Here is a 15,152-nt window from a genome sequence, read left to right as displayed (position 1 = left end):
TCAAAAGAAAATATCAAATCATAAATTTAAAAGCTCAAAAATCTATATATATACATATATATATATATATATGTTTGTATGTATATATAATACAGTTACTTAAAACTAAAATTTCATGTTTGCCGCATTTATAAAATTAAGTCGTTTTCGCAGTATCCGTGTAAAAATGTATGTTGAGCTTACCAATATAAAAAGTTTTTTCAATGGGCTAATATACACTTACAAGTATGCAAATTGGAGAGTGTATAATCTAACGAATTTCATAGGAAATGTAGAAGCAAGTAAACCAAAAAAAAAAAAAAAAAAAAAAAAAAAAAAAAAAAAAAAAAAAAAAAAAAAAAAAAAAAAAAAAAGAAGAAAAATACAAAAAATATACACACAATTCAATATAATTATTATGCGTATAAAAGCAAACGCAATAGCGCATTCGAAGTCATTGAAGATCAATGTTGGCAAAAATATATGCATTTCTATGTATGTATGAATGTAAATATAAAATCATTTTAAATGGTAAACACAAAACAGCTGATTGCTGACATTTTGCTCATATATAAAGGCAAAAATATAAATTTGCTGTAATAGGGCGGAAGGATTTTCGAAACGCTTTAAGCGATCTGTTACTTTCGTGGCACAAGCAAACTAAAAAAAGAATAACAAAAACAATTGCACGCAAAAAGCAATGATTAAATATTTATTTTTGGTATTTCGAAGACTCGCAGGTGCGAACACAAATTCAAAAGTTAAAAATTCTAAAGCACACATATAATTATGCATGCACAGATATACATATGTATGTATAGTATATACAAATATGTATATAGATACGTTTGCTTGCACTTTCTGCAAAAAAGAAACGAAGCATTGCATTGTAAATAATATCACGAAAGTCTACCTTTCAACTATTCTTCTAAAACCTTAACTTCGTTCGTTCGTTTCTGTTGCAAGTAATTATTATTTTAATTTCTTCTTCGTATCATACCTTACTAACCGCTGTGCACACAGCTGGCGTTATTTGGGTATATTGTTTGCCTACACTTTGTGGGCCTTGTGGAGGAGGGATATTTTGCGGTAACAAACACTGGTAATTTTCATATTTATTTGTTCTTCAAATAACAAATTTTACTTCGCAATCAACTATTATGCTGTGCATGTAAATTTGTGGTAGGTATGCAAATATACGAATAACTATTATTGCATGTAGCTACTGCATGGTTTTTAGGGTTTTAACGGCTTTTGGTCATTTTTGATTAAAGTTGTTTTTACGTTCAGGTTTATGCAAATTTTCGATTATTGGCAACTACTATTATATATATATTTTTCCAAATTTTGTATATTTGTATATTTTTCCCAATTTCTGTATATACCGTCATTTTAAATTTGTCTTTCATAGTTAGCAATTTCCCCATCATTAATGACTAGAGTCGTTCTTTTAACCAAAGCGTCCTTGCGTTGCCAGCCTCCAGGTTGGTAAAATTGCAGATTCGTCCTCTTGCTCTTATGGTGGTAAACTGGAGAAAATAAGGCTGAGCTGTAGTACTCAATAGATAACTTGGTTAGTATTTAAAAAAATCAAATAAGAATAGTTAAAATTAGGTAAAAAAGTAAGAAAAAACTTTAATTACATTGAAGCTATAATATCCTTCACAGTTGTATTTTTTATAGCATAAAATAAGAATATAAAAAGTACTTAAACTTGCTTGCTTGATTGATTGATCAGTTTATATGGCAGCTATATGCTATACTAGTCCAATTTGAACAATTTCTTCATATATTGTAGCGTTACTTTGAATAATAACCTATGCCATACAAGGACTTGATTCTGATCGTCCCATTTGTTTGGTAGCTATATGCTATAGTTATCCAATATCGGCGGTTCTGACAAATGAGCAGCTTCTTTGTGAGAAAAGGACGTGTGCAAATTTTTAGGTCGGTACCTCAAAAATTGTGGGGTTAGTTCGCGGACAAAGGAATAGACAGGCAAATGACTAAATCGAATAATTGTGCTGATATGTTATACAAGTACATTTAGTATTCTGTTCCCAATACAGACGGGTCTAAATAAATAAAGTATTCTGGTCCCATTACAGTCGGGTAAGTAACCGGAACGGATTTTTATCCGGTCGAGGACTGTCAACTCGACACCACTCCTCGAATTTCAGGAATGTTTTTTGCCGCTTTAACAACAACCAGAAGTATATATACTCTATAAGATCTCCGACTTCCTATTGGGTGTTATAAACATCGTGACAACTTTAATAACCCAGTCAAGGTATAATTATTACACGAAATATGTGATAAAATCCGAAATTATTACGAGTATTACGGTTTACAACTCAGCTACACTTCAGTTGATATTTTCAATTCACATTATCAATAACCACTAAACTTGTCAAAAAGTCTTGAGTCCAGTTGTTATCATCAAACAGCTTTTTTCTTTCTTCAGCCAACAGCTGTTAAACTGACTGTAAAATTGTCATGAAAACTAAAGTTACAAACCGAGAAGAATATTTTAGTGTTTGTAAGGTTGAGTTATTATATATATCAGATGAAATATGGACCAAGTGTTGTCGAATTTTGATATTTTCAAAATTCAGCGTCGAAATAACTATATGTATCTCGAAAACTAATCCGATAGGGGCCTAAAACTACCACACTCTTATAGCATGTAGTTACTGTAAATAATAATTAATTATGCATGCCAATATAATATATACAAAAATATAAATATTAAATAAACCGATATCACACCTCATTTGCGGTTGAGCTCTCGCCAAGTCGCATTAGCTTCCTCTCTCTACTCAATAATCTGCAACTCATTGATATCCATATCGGAGGACTCCTTGCAAAACGTACTCGAACGCTCCAATTTCGTTTCGACACGTGTCGGTTTCTGTTGTTGGTCGATGCTTTTCTGAGTCGGTTGCGTTGGTGGCGGTGTTGTCTTGTCACCGCGGCCAGCCGCTGACGTGGACGTATCGATGAACAATTCGATTTTCTGCTTGACCGCATGCGCTGCCTTCAACACACCATTGGTGGCGTTAATGATTTTGTTTTTATTATTCAAATGTGCCATTTGATTGACAGCATTATTATTTTTATTGCTAACAAGATGATTGTTTGTTGTTTTCTTTAGTTGCAGCGAGTTGGGGCGACGTGTTGGTATATTCGATGGTAGCGAGTTGCGCGTATAATTGGCATTTGACGCCGCTGTGACGGCTGTGTGTGAGGCGGAACGTATTGGACCGGTGTGCGGATGATGTTGCTTTTGTTGTTGGTTATTGGTGGGTGCAGGGACGGCGTTCGTATTGCTCCGTTCGTCGCCGGAGCTATTGGCGGTTTGTTGTAGTTGTTGTTGTTGCTGCTGTAATTTGTTTTTCTCTGCGCGTTTGGCGAGTATCTCACGTGATTTGGCCGATAAGAAACTATGTCGCGGGCCACCTCCAGACGTTTGTTGACCACCAGCAGTGCCCTGTGACGCTGGTTGACCCGGCATCGATATCGAACGATTTTTGAACATATCGCGCGATGAGTGTGTAGATGATACGGATGAGAGGCGGCTGGCGGCTGACTTGGTTGTTGTCACCGAAGAGGGACTCGAACCGGTTGATTTTATATTTTGCTGTTGCAAATGTTTCGGCGGTTTTGTGCCGATGCTTGCAGCGCGATTCGTCTTCACAATACCATTAGTCAACTTGCTGTTTTGCGACTTACTACCGACAGCTGCCGACTGTTTGACGCTGTTGCCAATGAGGGGATTCGAGCGCGACAGCTTGGTTATGCTCGAAAGTGATTCCTGCGATATCGCTTTATTTGTCATCACCGAACTTTTCATGCTATCGCCGAGCGAATCACCGCCACGATCCGAAAAACGGTCGGCATTGTCGGTGGCCTTCATACGCATGGTGCGACCACGGCGCGATGGCGACGCCAAACTATCCAGCGACATATTAATGGATTTACGTCCGATTTGGCTAGCGGTTTTACGCGTGGCTGGACTGGAAGTACGCGAACTATCGCTAGATGAGATCTGACGGCCTTTACCTTTGCTGGTGGCCGGTATACTGGAACTTGTGGCGCTACGCACGGGACCATTACCAAAACCAGTTGGTGCATGCACTTTGCGTGGCTCTAGGTAGCGTGGTCGCACCTCAGACAGACGTGCTGCTATTTTCTTGCTAGTGTCGCTCTTCACTTCGGCGCTCGTAGGTTTTGGCGGCAACGCTGGTGCGGCTGTGCTGCCTTTATTTATATGCATTGGCGCTTCGGATTGTGTGCGCCGGTGTGTGTTTAAACTGTTGCGTTCGGAAGTCGTGGCGCTCTGTGAGCTAGCGCGCAGCGCTTGAGGCACATGGACGCGGGTATTCGATTTAAGAATTTTACCTGCGAAAGCACACATGTATTTAGAAAAAAACGGTAGTACTAACATTTAAGCTTGAATTGTTTGTACTTACTTGTACCTTCACGTATATCGTTGTTGGCCTGCACACCGCGCTCGGTTGTCTGCACATTACCCGCATCTTGAGTCTGCGTTGCCTTATAGAGTTGTGTATCCTGTGCCATGGCGCGCTTCGAATGCGCCTGTATTGCCAACTTCACCTGATACAGGTCCTGGTTGCGTGTGCTACCACTAAATGTGAATGCTTTCGAGACGGGCTTGCTGCGCTTCAGATCCATCGGTTCGGTGAGACGCGCCAATGTCTGTATCTTCTTACGCAAGTCCAGATCCATACGTTGCCAAGCAGTTACACGCATAGCGCGCGAACATTGTCGTATAAGACACTGCTCCACTGCGGATAATATGGCGCTGAYCAAACGTATATACTCAGCATCCCAATCTAAGTCTTCCTCTTGCAAGCCTTGCAATTCTTTAGCCAATTCACCAAGATTTGCCGGCATTTGTATGACTTTCGCCTGCAACACAGTGTTGAGGCGTGTCACACGCTGATAACTGCGACATGCCTGATCCGGTGTTAGCGACGATGCTGTGCGCAATAGTACGCTCTCGAGTCGCGGTATGTGACTGCTACGATCGTGACCGAGCGATAGGAAAGAGTCACTCGCTATCAGGCTGGCAAAGTGATCGGCAATGTAGACATAGGCGGCGTCCAATATATCACGTACAAGACTCTCACAAATACCACCCCAGCGGTAGGTCGCCAACTGTGTCAGCAAGTTATCACAATCGAGCACTGTGTCCAATACGCTCTCCGATGTCTGCGGCGTAGTATTGTGCATAGAAAGAAGTTATAAGTGAATGTGATAAATTGTTAAAATATATATAATATAATAAGTAGGTTAACAAGCTGGTAATGACGCTCAGTCCCTACAAATACAGCTGATTCATAATTCTCATAATTTTTTGCTTATCATTGATCGATATCTTGCTAGATAAGGCACTCATGCAGGTATACAATATCCTCCGCAGTCCTCACATAAGGAAAATCATTGTTCGCTTATTGCATTTGTCGAGAGTTGGGCACACACTCTTTTCAATTCTTATCTCTTGAAGCTAAGTTAGTGGAGTGGTCGTTCTTATAGGGTTCATATACATATACTAAACAAGCCGTAAAGATAATAGGCTGTGCGAATTTGATTAAATTCCGTTCTATTCAGTGGCAAATAAACAATTTCGCACTGATAATATCTCAAGGTTTCATAGATTAAAACACATTGGCAATGAAACTGATAATTATTGCAAGATTGTATTTGGATATAGGTTAATTTAAATTAGGTTGGAATGCGATTTTTTGCAAGCAATCTGATTTTAAAGTAAATCCTTTGAAACAGTTTTTGTTGAGCTCCCACCTGTAAAGATCGCTGTTGGTTATGTCTGCCAGGCTTCATATAAAACCCACTTGCCATTGCATGTTTGCTTGGTACTTTTATGTCGGGTAAGGTCGCACTGAATTCTTTGCATTAATGACAGGGATGACAACGACAAGTTCTTTAACGGTTTTTTTTCAAAACGACGCTTCAAAAGTAGACCGATAGCGACAGCAAACGACACCATATTTTTCCCACTCTTTTGACATTTCTCTTCAGTAATGTTTGTCATTTCATCGTGGAAAAATATACGAGCCAACAACGAGTCGAAATCATTAAAATTTACTACCGAAACTCGGAGTCAGTGGCCTCAATTTTAAGAGCGCTAAGTCAATTTATGTTCGACATAATCGTCGTGTCAGATCAATAATTGAGCGTCTAGTGGAAAAATTTGAATCCTCAGACACAGTACAAAATGTTGCGGCGCCAGTGATCGCCAGTGTCGAGAATATCAATTGACGAAAACTCAAAGTCCAGTCTCTCACACGTCGTTCTTAAGCGTTGTGGCGAATTTCGCGAAAAGATCTTGGCCTTCATTCTTACAAGATCAAATGGACGCAACAACTGAAGCCGCTTAACCCCAGAATCGTCGTATGTTCGTAATTTGGTATGGCAACAACTTGAAAACGATCCGGATTTTCATCGAAAAATCATCAAAATATGCGTTATTGGTCAGGCAGCATTCCACACGTACTAAATAAGTCATCATCGCAAAAAATTACGGTTTGGTGTGGTTTATGGGCCGGCAAAGTCATTGGGCCGTACTTATTCTGTGAAGATCAAGATCGGCAATGGGCAATGATAACCAAACATTTTTAGTACGAATGTGATGATGTGGACTTGGACAATATATGGTTCCAACAGGACGGTGCCGCAAGCCACACAGCGAATGCCACAGTCGATTTATTGCAAACCAAGTTTGGTGAACGTTATCTCACGAAATGTCACAGTCAATTGGCCGCCTCGGTCGTGCGATTTGACGACGTGAGACTATTCCCGTTAGGCAACTCTGTATGGTCTATGTCAACAAGCCAGCGACGATTGATGAACTTCGTACGAATATCAAACGTGAAATTTCAGCAGTATCGGGCGATTTATGCTTGAAATTCGTCGAAAATTGGGTAGTAATATCCAAAGGATCATCTGAAAAGGTTCGTAACCCCAAGTACCAGATTATTTATTATTATCCGGCGGGGGATTGTGAACGTGGCAGGAATATTTTCATCCATTTAAAGAAAAAGTGAGGTTGGGTCGAAATCATTACTAATCTGCCCTGGCGATAACCTTCAATTACCGCCTCTAATTTTTACTAACACAGAAGTAAGATGAAATTTCAAAGGCTTGAAATTTTATACAGTTTCAATATCTAGCTGTAGCACTTAATAAAACTTATTACTGTTTTTTCAATCATTATATATCAAATAAAGACAAACTCACCATGTAAGCAACAATTTGCTGTCGACATCGTCCCAATATGTCTGCTGGCAGCTGAGCAAATTGACGTGTGGGCCATACTTTCATGTAGTGGCGACAAGTCCACCGCAGACATTTGCGATACAAATCATCTAACGAGTGAGTCAATGCCACAGGCAGGACCTGTAGTATACCATCGATACAACCCGAGCAGGGTTTATGAAAATTGTGACAATAATTCGTCTTCAAGGCGTGCGCAGTGACTTCCTTCAGTCCCTCTAAGCCAAGCAGGTCAGCTAAAGCAGCCAACTCCATCAAACTAATGCCATCGGGAGGATGCGAAGCGCCGGAATAAATGTGACACAATGCAAAATGTACTGCCGAATAGGAGTAGCCCTGTAGTGAGACCACACTCTGTGCGCCGCTACCCGCCAACATAGCGGCAAAATATTGACAGCGCGAGCGTAGAATGCATTTATGCGCCTTAATGCGGCGGCCATGCACTTCGACGATCATGTCGGTGGCAATCTCTTGCAGGAACATTTTCAGCAAATCCTCACCTAATCTGCGTGGTTGACGGCACGATATGGAAGACTCATCCATGCCGGAACGACTGATACTTGAAGCCATACTGGAATCACCGCTGATATCCGTTTGTATATAGTCCATTTGATCACAGATAATGTCGTTCGGCAAAGAGTTGGAGAACTCTTTCGAAAAATTCGGGAAAAGACGCGACAAGCTGCGCAAGTTCTCCACCGAATTAGTTATGCTGAGGAAACTATTGCCTTGTGAACGGGTCATGGTCCATGAATGAGGGCGCGTTTTCGAATCGTCACGAAATAGCCGATTGATTTGACGATGATTGCCCACACTCTTACTCATTGATTCCGGCGAGTGTAGCTCGAACTTTGCGGGTTTATCCATATCCGATAATTTCACAAATGTACCCTTTTCGACTTCACCATGCTCATTCACAGTTTCCAGCAGCATTTTTTGCTTCTCTATGGTTGCATGTAGAGTCTCCATGGTGTGACCGGAGGCATTTTTCTTAGGTGAGGATGTTTCTTTGGCCTCAATTATGGTTTCCATAATAATAGCCGATGAGCGATTTGATGGCACCTGTTGCTGTAGCTGCTGCTGCTGTTGCAGTGCCGCCTCACGCTTTGCCAGTTCCTCATCCTGCTGGAAAGTCAAGTCTTCAGTATCAGTCGTGGATGCTGGCGACAAATCTTTTGAAAGCACACCGTCTGTTATGGAAGCCAAACTACTTTTGTCAAATGTTTCATTGATTTGTACATCGCGGCGCCGTCTCTTGACGCGTCCACCGTTAGCGGCACCAGTGCCAGCGATGAAAACTTCATCGTCACGCTCACCACCCGACACAGAATTTCTTGCCGAATTGTTTGAACATGTGCTCAATTCAGACTTGGAACCGGTGTATTCGTCGAAAGGCGACAACGAGCTGTCCACCGACAAGGAGGACGCTTTAGATATTAACGGTATTTTATCAATGATACTCATTAATCCATTACCACCATTCTCTTTTGAATCGCCATTTGCCGTTAGACTAATGGAGCGTTTGTAGTCGCACGTAACGCCTTCTTTTGTTGCATTAGTTCCCCACGAATGTCGTTTTGTTGCGTCGTTTTGAGCGCGCTGCTGCTGTGATAGGCGACGTATTGCCGCCACTGTAATGGGTGGTTCAAGGTTGCACTTATAATCAAGCGATTTACTCTCCCCACATAATTCATTGTCTGCACTCATCTTTAGACTGCTGCTTTTTGCCATTAAAGTTTCCGTCGAGCTTGCGCTGGAACGCATCACATCGTCCCCGCGTCGTTGAGCAGCGTGTGAAGCGTACGAACTAGATAAACGTTGCGCTAAACTAAATGGTTCTTTTCTTGGCGTGCCAGTAGGCTTCTTGCTCTCACCTATATCTATAAACATACTAAAGATATTTTTCTTATCTGCAGCTGTTGTCTCCTCTGACTTTGGCTCTTCAGGTTTCACTTCTTCGGCCGTGGCATATTCGCTCTTCGAGAGATTAACAAAGAAGCCGGCTGGTTTCGGTGCCGTGTACGATTTACTCATCTGCGGCTTCATTGGTTTTTTATTGAGATCATCGTTATTGGGCTTATCATCCATATTATCTAAGGAAACGTAAAAGCCGCAACCGCTCTTATGCGAACTTGTCGAATCTGAACGTTCCCGAAATTTACTTGCAGATGCTTCCATGCTCGATGTTGAGCTGGTGCTTTTACGACGCTCCGTACGACAGTCACTCATGTCCACAACCCATGACGCAATACCAGGTATAGGTTTACGTGTCTTCGGCCGTGAACGCAACTCTACCTGATCCTCATCATCATCGCCCAACGGACGTGTTGGTTCAAAATCCAACGAGGCAAAGCCACCCGAGACGATGGGGCATGACTCCAAACGCCGATGCACAGGTGGACTTTCGCATTGCTTGGGCGCAAAATCTTTGATTGATGCGCCACCGGATATAATGGGATTTGCTTCATCGAACTTGGAACGTTTTGGCGTGCGCGGCATTGGTACTGGTGAGTCTGTGGCATCGCTGCAATAAGCGCCGGAATCGCGTTGGTGCGATAATGAAGAAGACATGGTATAGTCGCGATGTATGGAAGAGTTATTGCTTGAGGCATTCTCTATGTGTGCTATTGAATTATGCGGTGTGTCCGGTTGAGTAAATGCCTTATGTATGTGCCCGTCATAGTCATCGACATGTGGACGACCGCTTAGACTAGGACGGTGCTCGTGTTCGGACCAAACTAAGCTCGGTGCAGGACTGGATGAAGAGTAGTCGGTAGTGTAGCTGAGATCATTGTGTGCTGCATTTACTGTAGTCGGATGTGAAATGCTGGTACCTGTCGAGCTGTGCACCGAAAATTTAGGACTCACCGCCAAGGGATGAATACTAAATTGTTGCATATTGTGCTGAAAAATATACGGTCGTGGTTTATGTTCTTGTTCACGGCGCAACTTAACGATTTCCGAAGAGTCTGAGGAATCGGCATCAGCGACTAATGAAACTGATGCCTCAGTGGCATCTTCTTGCGTGGAAATGTGCTGCTGGGTGGCCAGTAGTTGCGCCTTACCAACAGCATCCTTGTCTTCGGTAATCAGTGGCGCTTTTTGATTTTCGTGTTCACGTTTCCAAAGTTTTTCCTCGTCCGAGAGATTATTAGTGGAAGTAGCGGAGGCAACCGAAATTTGTTTCTGCGGCGAATCTGCACCAGAATTCGAACTGGAACTTGACTTTGATGTATCAAATGTTTCTGCAGTTTCAGGCAAGTCTTTAGATTTCACTTTGCACTTGGCAAATGCTTTATGGAATGATTCAAGTTTTTTAGTAGGTGAATCCTCATCTTCTCCACCAACCACTTTCGTTGACTGCTCTTCCACATGCTCTTCAATATCCTTAGCATCCTCATTCGATTGCTGTCCATCCAGACTTGGAAAGGATAGCACTTCATCTTCATCACGCAGCGATGAAGCGTCAATGAAGCAGGCGCTATGCCCGGAAGAATTCATGGGGTTGTCACGCCGCTCCAGATCACGCAACAGCGAATGTGCACTGATGCCAGTGAACAATGAGCTGGTATCTGCAGTTACTGACGCCCCTGTCGAGTAAGTGCGCTCCCGCAGGTAGGGCGCGATATCAGGCTCTTTAAGTAAATTAACTTGCGGCTCTGCTGCGCCGCATTTATCGCGCTCCCGCGGCAGCTCGAATGGTGCTTTCGGCAGTTTATTTTCACCATAAGAAAATTCTGTACTAAAGGCTGGATAATTTACCTCAGCCACCTTTCCAACAGCTGTGTTGCTAACACCAGCAGTAGGTATGCTCGCAGCGGCCGTTGACACCACGCTGCCTGTTGCAATACTGTTAGCGTGTGGGAACACCGATTCCCATGAGCCAGTTTCTGAAGAAATTGACGACGTTTCCATAATAACAATCTCCTCATTCTGTCGCTGCTTCTCCTCCTTCGAAGTGGAATGAATGCCGCCACCAGTTGCAGCAGCAACACTACCACCACCACCACCGACACCACTGCCGTTGGACACCTTCAAGCGCGCCGCTGGCGTTGGTGCTACTGTCGGCAAATGCACTACATCGTAGACTTTATTATCATATGCGCTGCTGCCGCCACTGTTGTTCGCACGCGCGTTGGTGCTGCCAACGTTATCACCGCCATCACCTGCAGCAGGCATAACTGCATCACTGGGACTGCTGCCGTCGGCGCATTCGTCCGCGCTGCTGCTGGTGGCGGTGCTTACCGGCGAAAAAGTGTCACGCTCCTCATCGCCCAAATCGACTTCACAGGTCTTGGTCGAGGAGACGCTACCTTGACGTGGCAATAAATTTAATGTGGTGGGCATATTGGCGCGCCGCAAGTCCTCACTATATTGCGGTGGCGAAGAGGTGGTCGTGGATGAGCTGCTACCATTGCCGCTGACACAACCGCTGCCGGCGCGTTGAGCGGGCAAGGGGCGCGTGTGCCGCGCCGGCGCTACTGGCGGTGTTGTGGTTAACTCAAGGCCATTGGCTGTCATGCTGCTGCGTTGCGCCGCTGATGGTGTAGCGGCTGTTGGTGAATGCGTTGCACTGTTCATTTTTGCCCTTGTTGTTGTTGTTGTTGATGATGTGATTTCTTTATGCTGCGCTTACAAACGCTGTGCTAGTTTTGTTGCTGTTTTTGCTTTAAATTGCCAGTTGTTGCTCTATCTCTGTCTCTTATACACATCTAGATGTGTATAAGAGACAGGCGTTGCACTGTTCATTTTTGCCCTTGTTGTTGTTGTTGTTGATGATGTGATTTCTTTATGCTGCGCTTACAAACGCTGTGCTAGTTTTGTTGCTGTTTTTGCTTTAAATTGCCAGTTGTTGCTCTATCTAATGCTTCATTAGGCAAATGGCTGCTGTACCGTTAGCGCATGCTATTGTTGCCAACGTGCGCTTTTGTTGTTATGCTTTTTTCACAGTTTTTTTGATGCTGGCAAACTGAGCCGCCGTTTTGCCTTAATGCCTCCACACTTTGCAGTCACGCTCGGCGAGTTCCTTTCAGTTTGTCGCCACTCGGCGCGCGTTTGTTCTTTTACCGTGCAGTTTCGCAGTTTCTTTTGCCTATTTCATGCAATCTATTGCCAACAAAAAAAGCGCACAAACAACAAAAACCAAACACCCGTTTGCTATGCCAAATGAAGTGCTTTTTATTCACAGGCGCTGCTGGCCATCGGTAGCTATGAAAAATGCTGTCTGTCTGTTGCGTTTAAATTGCAACTTTTTATGCGCAACTATTCTTGTTGTTGTTGTTGTGCAGTGTTTCGTGAATTCCGTTGGTACTGTGTGGATTATTGTCCGCCAATGCTTTGTCGCCGCAACTGCAGTTTGTAGGCAAATATTCGTTTGCTTGTGTTTAAGCGTCCTCGTAAAGCGAAAATAACGAATGAAGGAAGTCAAAGCAGAAAAAAAAGTTACGCCGCTTTTGTGCTCGGCTCCAATTGCGGCTACATTAAACTAAATGCAACAACGAGATCGGGTGTGTATATAAATGTATTTGCTATATAGTCGCTTATATATGTAAAAATGCATATATGTACAACTGCTTATATGTATGTGAGCATGTGTGCAATGACACTACGTTATGCTATTCTATTTGCAACTATTTCGCTGTGCGTCGTTGCAACTTCGCATGGCAACACAAGCACCGAACGCGAAAATTCTTGGCTTCGCAATTATAGTTGACAACAGGCGTGCACTGCGTTGTTTTTATTATGCGGATGAACGCAACTTTTTGCCTTTTGCTTTGTGCGGCGTTCTTCTGCTATTTGTGACACTCAATCAGCGCCGCATCGGCCAACCCAAAATGAGCCGCTGACCACTTGTAACGACAACGCTGTTGCGCTTGTTACGTTAGTGATCACTGCCGTGCTTGTTGTTGTTGTCGCTTTTGTAGTACCTGTTCAACACTGTTCAATTAGTTTCTGTGCCGCGCAATTTAATTGTGTGAGTTGCCACTGCCGTTGACTGTTTTACAAAAATCTATTGTATGTATACTTCGTTGTTGTTGTTGTTGTTGTTGCTTTGCTGCTAATGCTTAAGTTATTGCAGCTGTCACTTGTGTAAACACCTCAGCGCGTATGTGTTGACGATGCTGCTTGCTGTTGCTGCACTACAAAGTGTTCACCAAGCCGTGCAACAATTAAGCAGCGCCAGGTATTCGGTTGCTTCCAGCTTACGCTCACGCTTACTATGCAGCGCGGCGCTTGCAATGCATTGTTGTTGCAACAGAAAAATTAAAAAAAAAAAACTCAACTTTACAATAGCAACAATAACGCTTAGTGCTGTATGCACATAAGCAACTTGTTGTTGTTGTTGCAGTTGCTCTCAAAACGTCGTATTCGTGTATATTAGCCTAGCTGTTGTTTTTGTTGCTGTGACTCGTATTTTTGTTTACACTTTTGGAATAAGTTCACTTTGTTTGCCGGTGCGCCTTGCTTAGCGTCTCTCTAGCAGCAGCCGTGTGGCGAGACGTCGTTTATGTTCGTCTTGTGCTTTAGTTTCTTTAAAGTTGTTGTTTATAGTTATCTGTTCTTGTTGTTGCTGTTGCTGCTGTTGTTTTTGATAAACTGCAGTCAACATTTTGCCGTTGTTGTCACTGATTTATTACCTCTGCCGCGTCGCAGTCTCCGCCACCACTCGCCGATTTGTTTATTTCTTCAAGCGGCAATGTTGTTGCTGTGCATTCGTGTATGTGTGTGCATGTGCATTGTTCGTGCTCTCGTAATGCTATTGTAGTTGCAGTTGTTTGCGCCTGCGTTTTTCCTTACTTTTTGTGTTGTTGTTGCTATTAATGTATAATTAACCTGCAATGGGAAGAGATAAACAAATACATGAGTAAGTAAAACAACAGTAAGTTGAGTTAAAAATTCAGCAGATGTGAAATAAATTATACCATACATTTGTATCTAAATGTGATTTCAATTGTATTCACACTAAGTTTCATACCAATGTGGGCAAAAAATAGTAGGGTTTTCTAGTTTAAACTGCTATCCATTTGTCGAAATATATTTTTGTTTTTTTTTTTTTGTATGACTGTCAGTGACATCTGTGCCGAATCCCACATCAAAATAATCATAAATATACTTGTCTTGAAACATGAAATACATAAAGTGCTTTTGGCGATTTTTGCGATGAGTGAAATTATTCAACAAAGGGGGTCCACTGAATTTTGGGGGTCGAAACGTTCAGCATGCTGCGAAAAGGTCTTCAGTGATAATTGTTTGTCGCGTTGAAGTGTTTTAGATTGGTACACATTTTTCAAAGCGGTCGAGAACGCATTGACGACGAGGCACTTCCAAGACGGCCATCAACATCAACTGATGCGCAACACGTCAATAAAATAGTGGAATTAGTGTTTGAGAATCGACGATTAATAGTCAGAGATCTTACTTGCATCGTTGCAATATCGCAAGGATCAGTGAAAAGCATTTTGAAAGCTCAATTGTCTTCAAGAATAATGAAAGAACGATTGTTTTCAAAATCTGTCAACTTTTTTGAAAAACAGCGTCGCGTTAACGTCTGTGAAACAATGTTTTTCTACAACCAGGGTGTCATGGAACATATTATTACTGCCGATGAATCTTGGATCTATGCTTACGACAGAGAAAAAGACTAGCAACCGGCCGAATATCGTGACAAAGGCGAGCCGAAGCCGAAAAAACCACGTCAAGGCAGACAAATAATAGTTATACTGACAATTTTCTTCGATTATCGACGTGTGGTGCACTCCAAATTCCTTCCGACCGCTCAAAATGTTAACAATGAATACTATTGGGGGTTATGCCTCGTGTAAGCGATGGTATTCGTAAAAATAGGCCAGAATTAT

At 42.5% G+C, this 15,152-nt stretch overlaps 1 protein-coding gene across 3 annotated transcripts; it reads right to left on the bottom strand.

Moving 5' to 3' along the window:
* Positions 1–327: 327 nt before the first annotated feature.
* On the bottom strand, positions 328–14,130 carry LOC108978464. 3 transcript variants are annotated; one of them, XM_018948770.1, is made up of 5 exons: positions 12,046–14,130; positions 7,261–11,877; positions 4,452–5,214; positions 2,749–4,380; positions 328–1,528 (listed from the first exon to the last, which is right to left on the bottom strand). In XM_018948770.1, exons 2-4 carry the CDS (start codon positions 11,875–11,877, stop codon positions 2,795–2,797), a joined length of 6,966 nt encoding a protein of 2,321 aa, XP_018804315.1. In that variant the 5' UTR covers positions 12,046–14,130; the 3' UTR covers positions 328–1,528; positions 2,749–2,794. The 3 variants fall into 3 exon arrangements, with proteins under 3 accessions (XP_018804315.1, XP_018804313.1, XP_018804314.1); XM_018948768.1 differs by having other exon boundaries at positions 328–1,508; XM_018948769.1 differs by lacking the exon at positions 12,046–14,130 and having other exon boundaries at positions 328–1,508; positions 7,261–11,983.
* Positions 14,131–15,152: the final 1,022 nt, after the last annotated feature.

The sequence above is a fragment of the Bactrocera latifrons genome, unplaced genomic scaffold (assembly GCF_001853355.1).
Source record: "Bactrocera latifrons isolate USDA-ARS-PBARC rearing strain unplaced genomic scaffold, ASM185335v1 scaffold_122, whole genome shotgun sequence".
Taxonomy (NCBI): domain Eukaryota; kingdom Metazoa; phylum Arthropoda; class Insecta; order Diptera; family Tephritidae; genus Bactrocera; species Bactrocera latifrons.
This window is presented reverse-complemented; position numbering and strand designations above follow the sequence as displayed.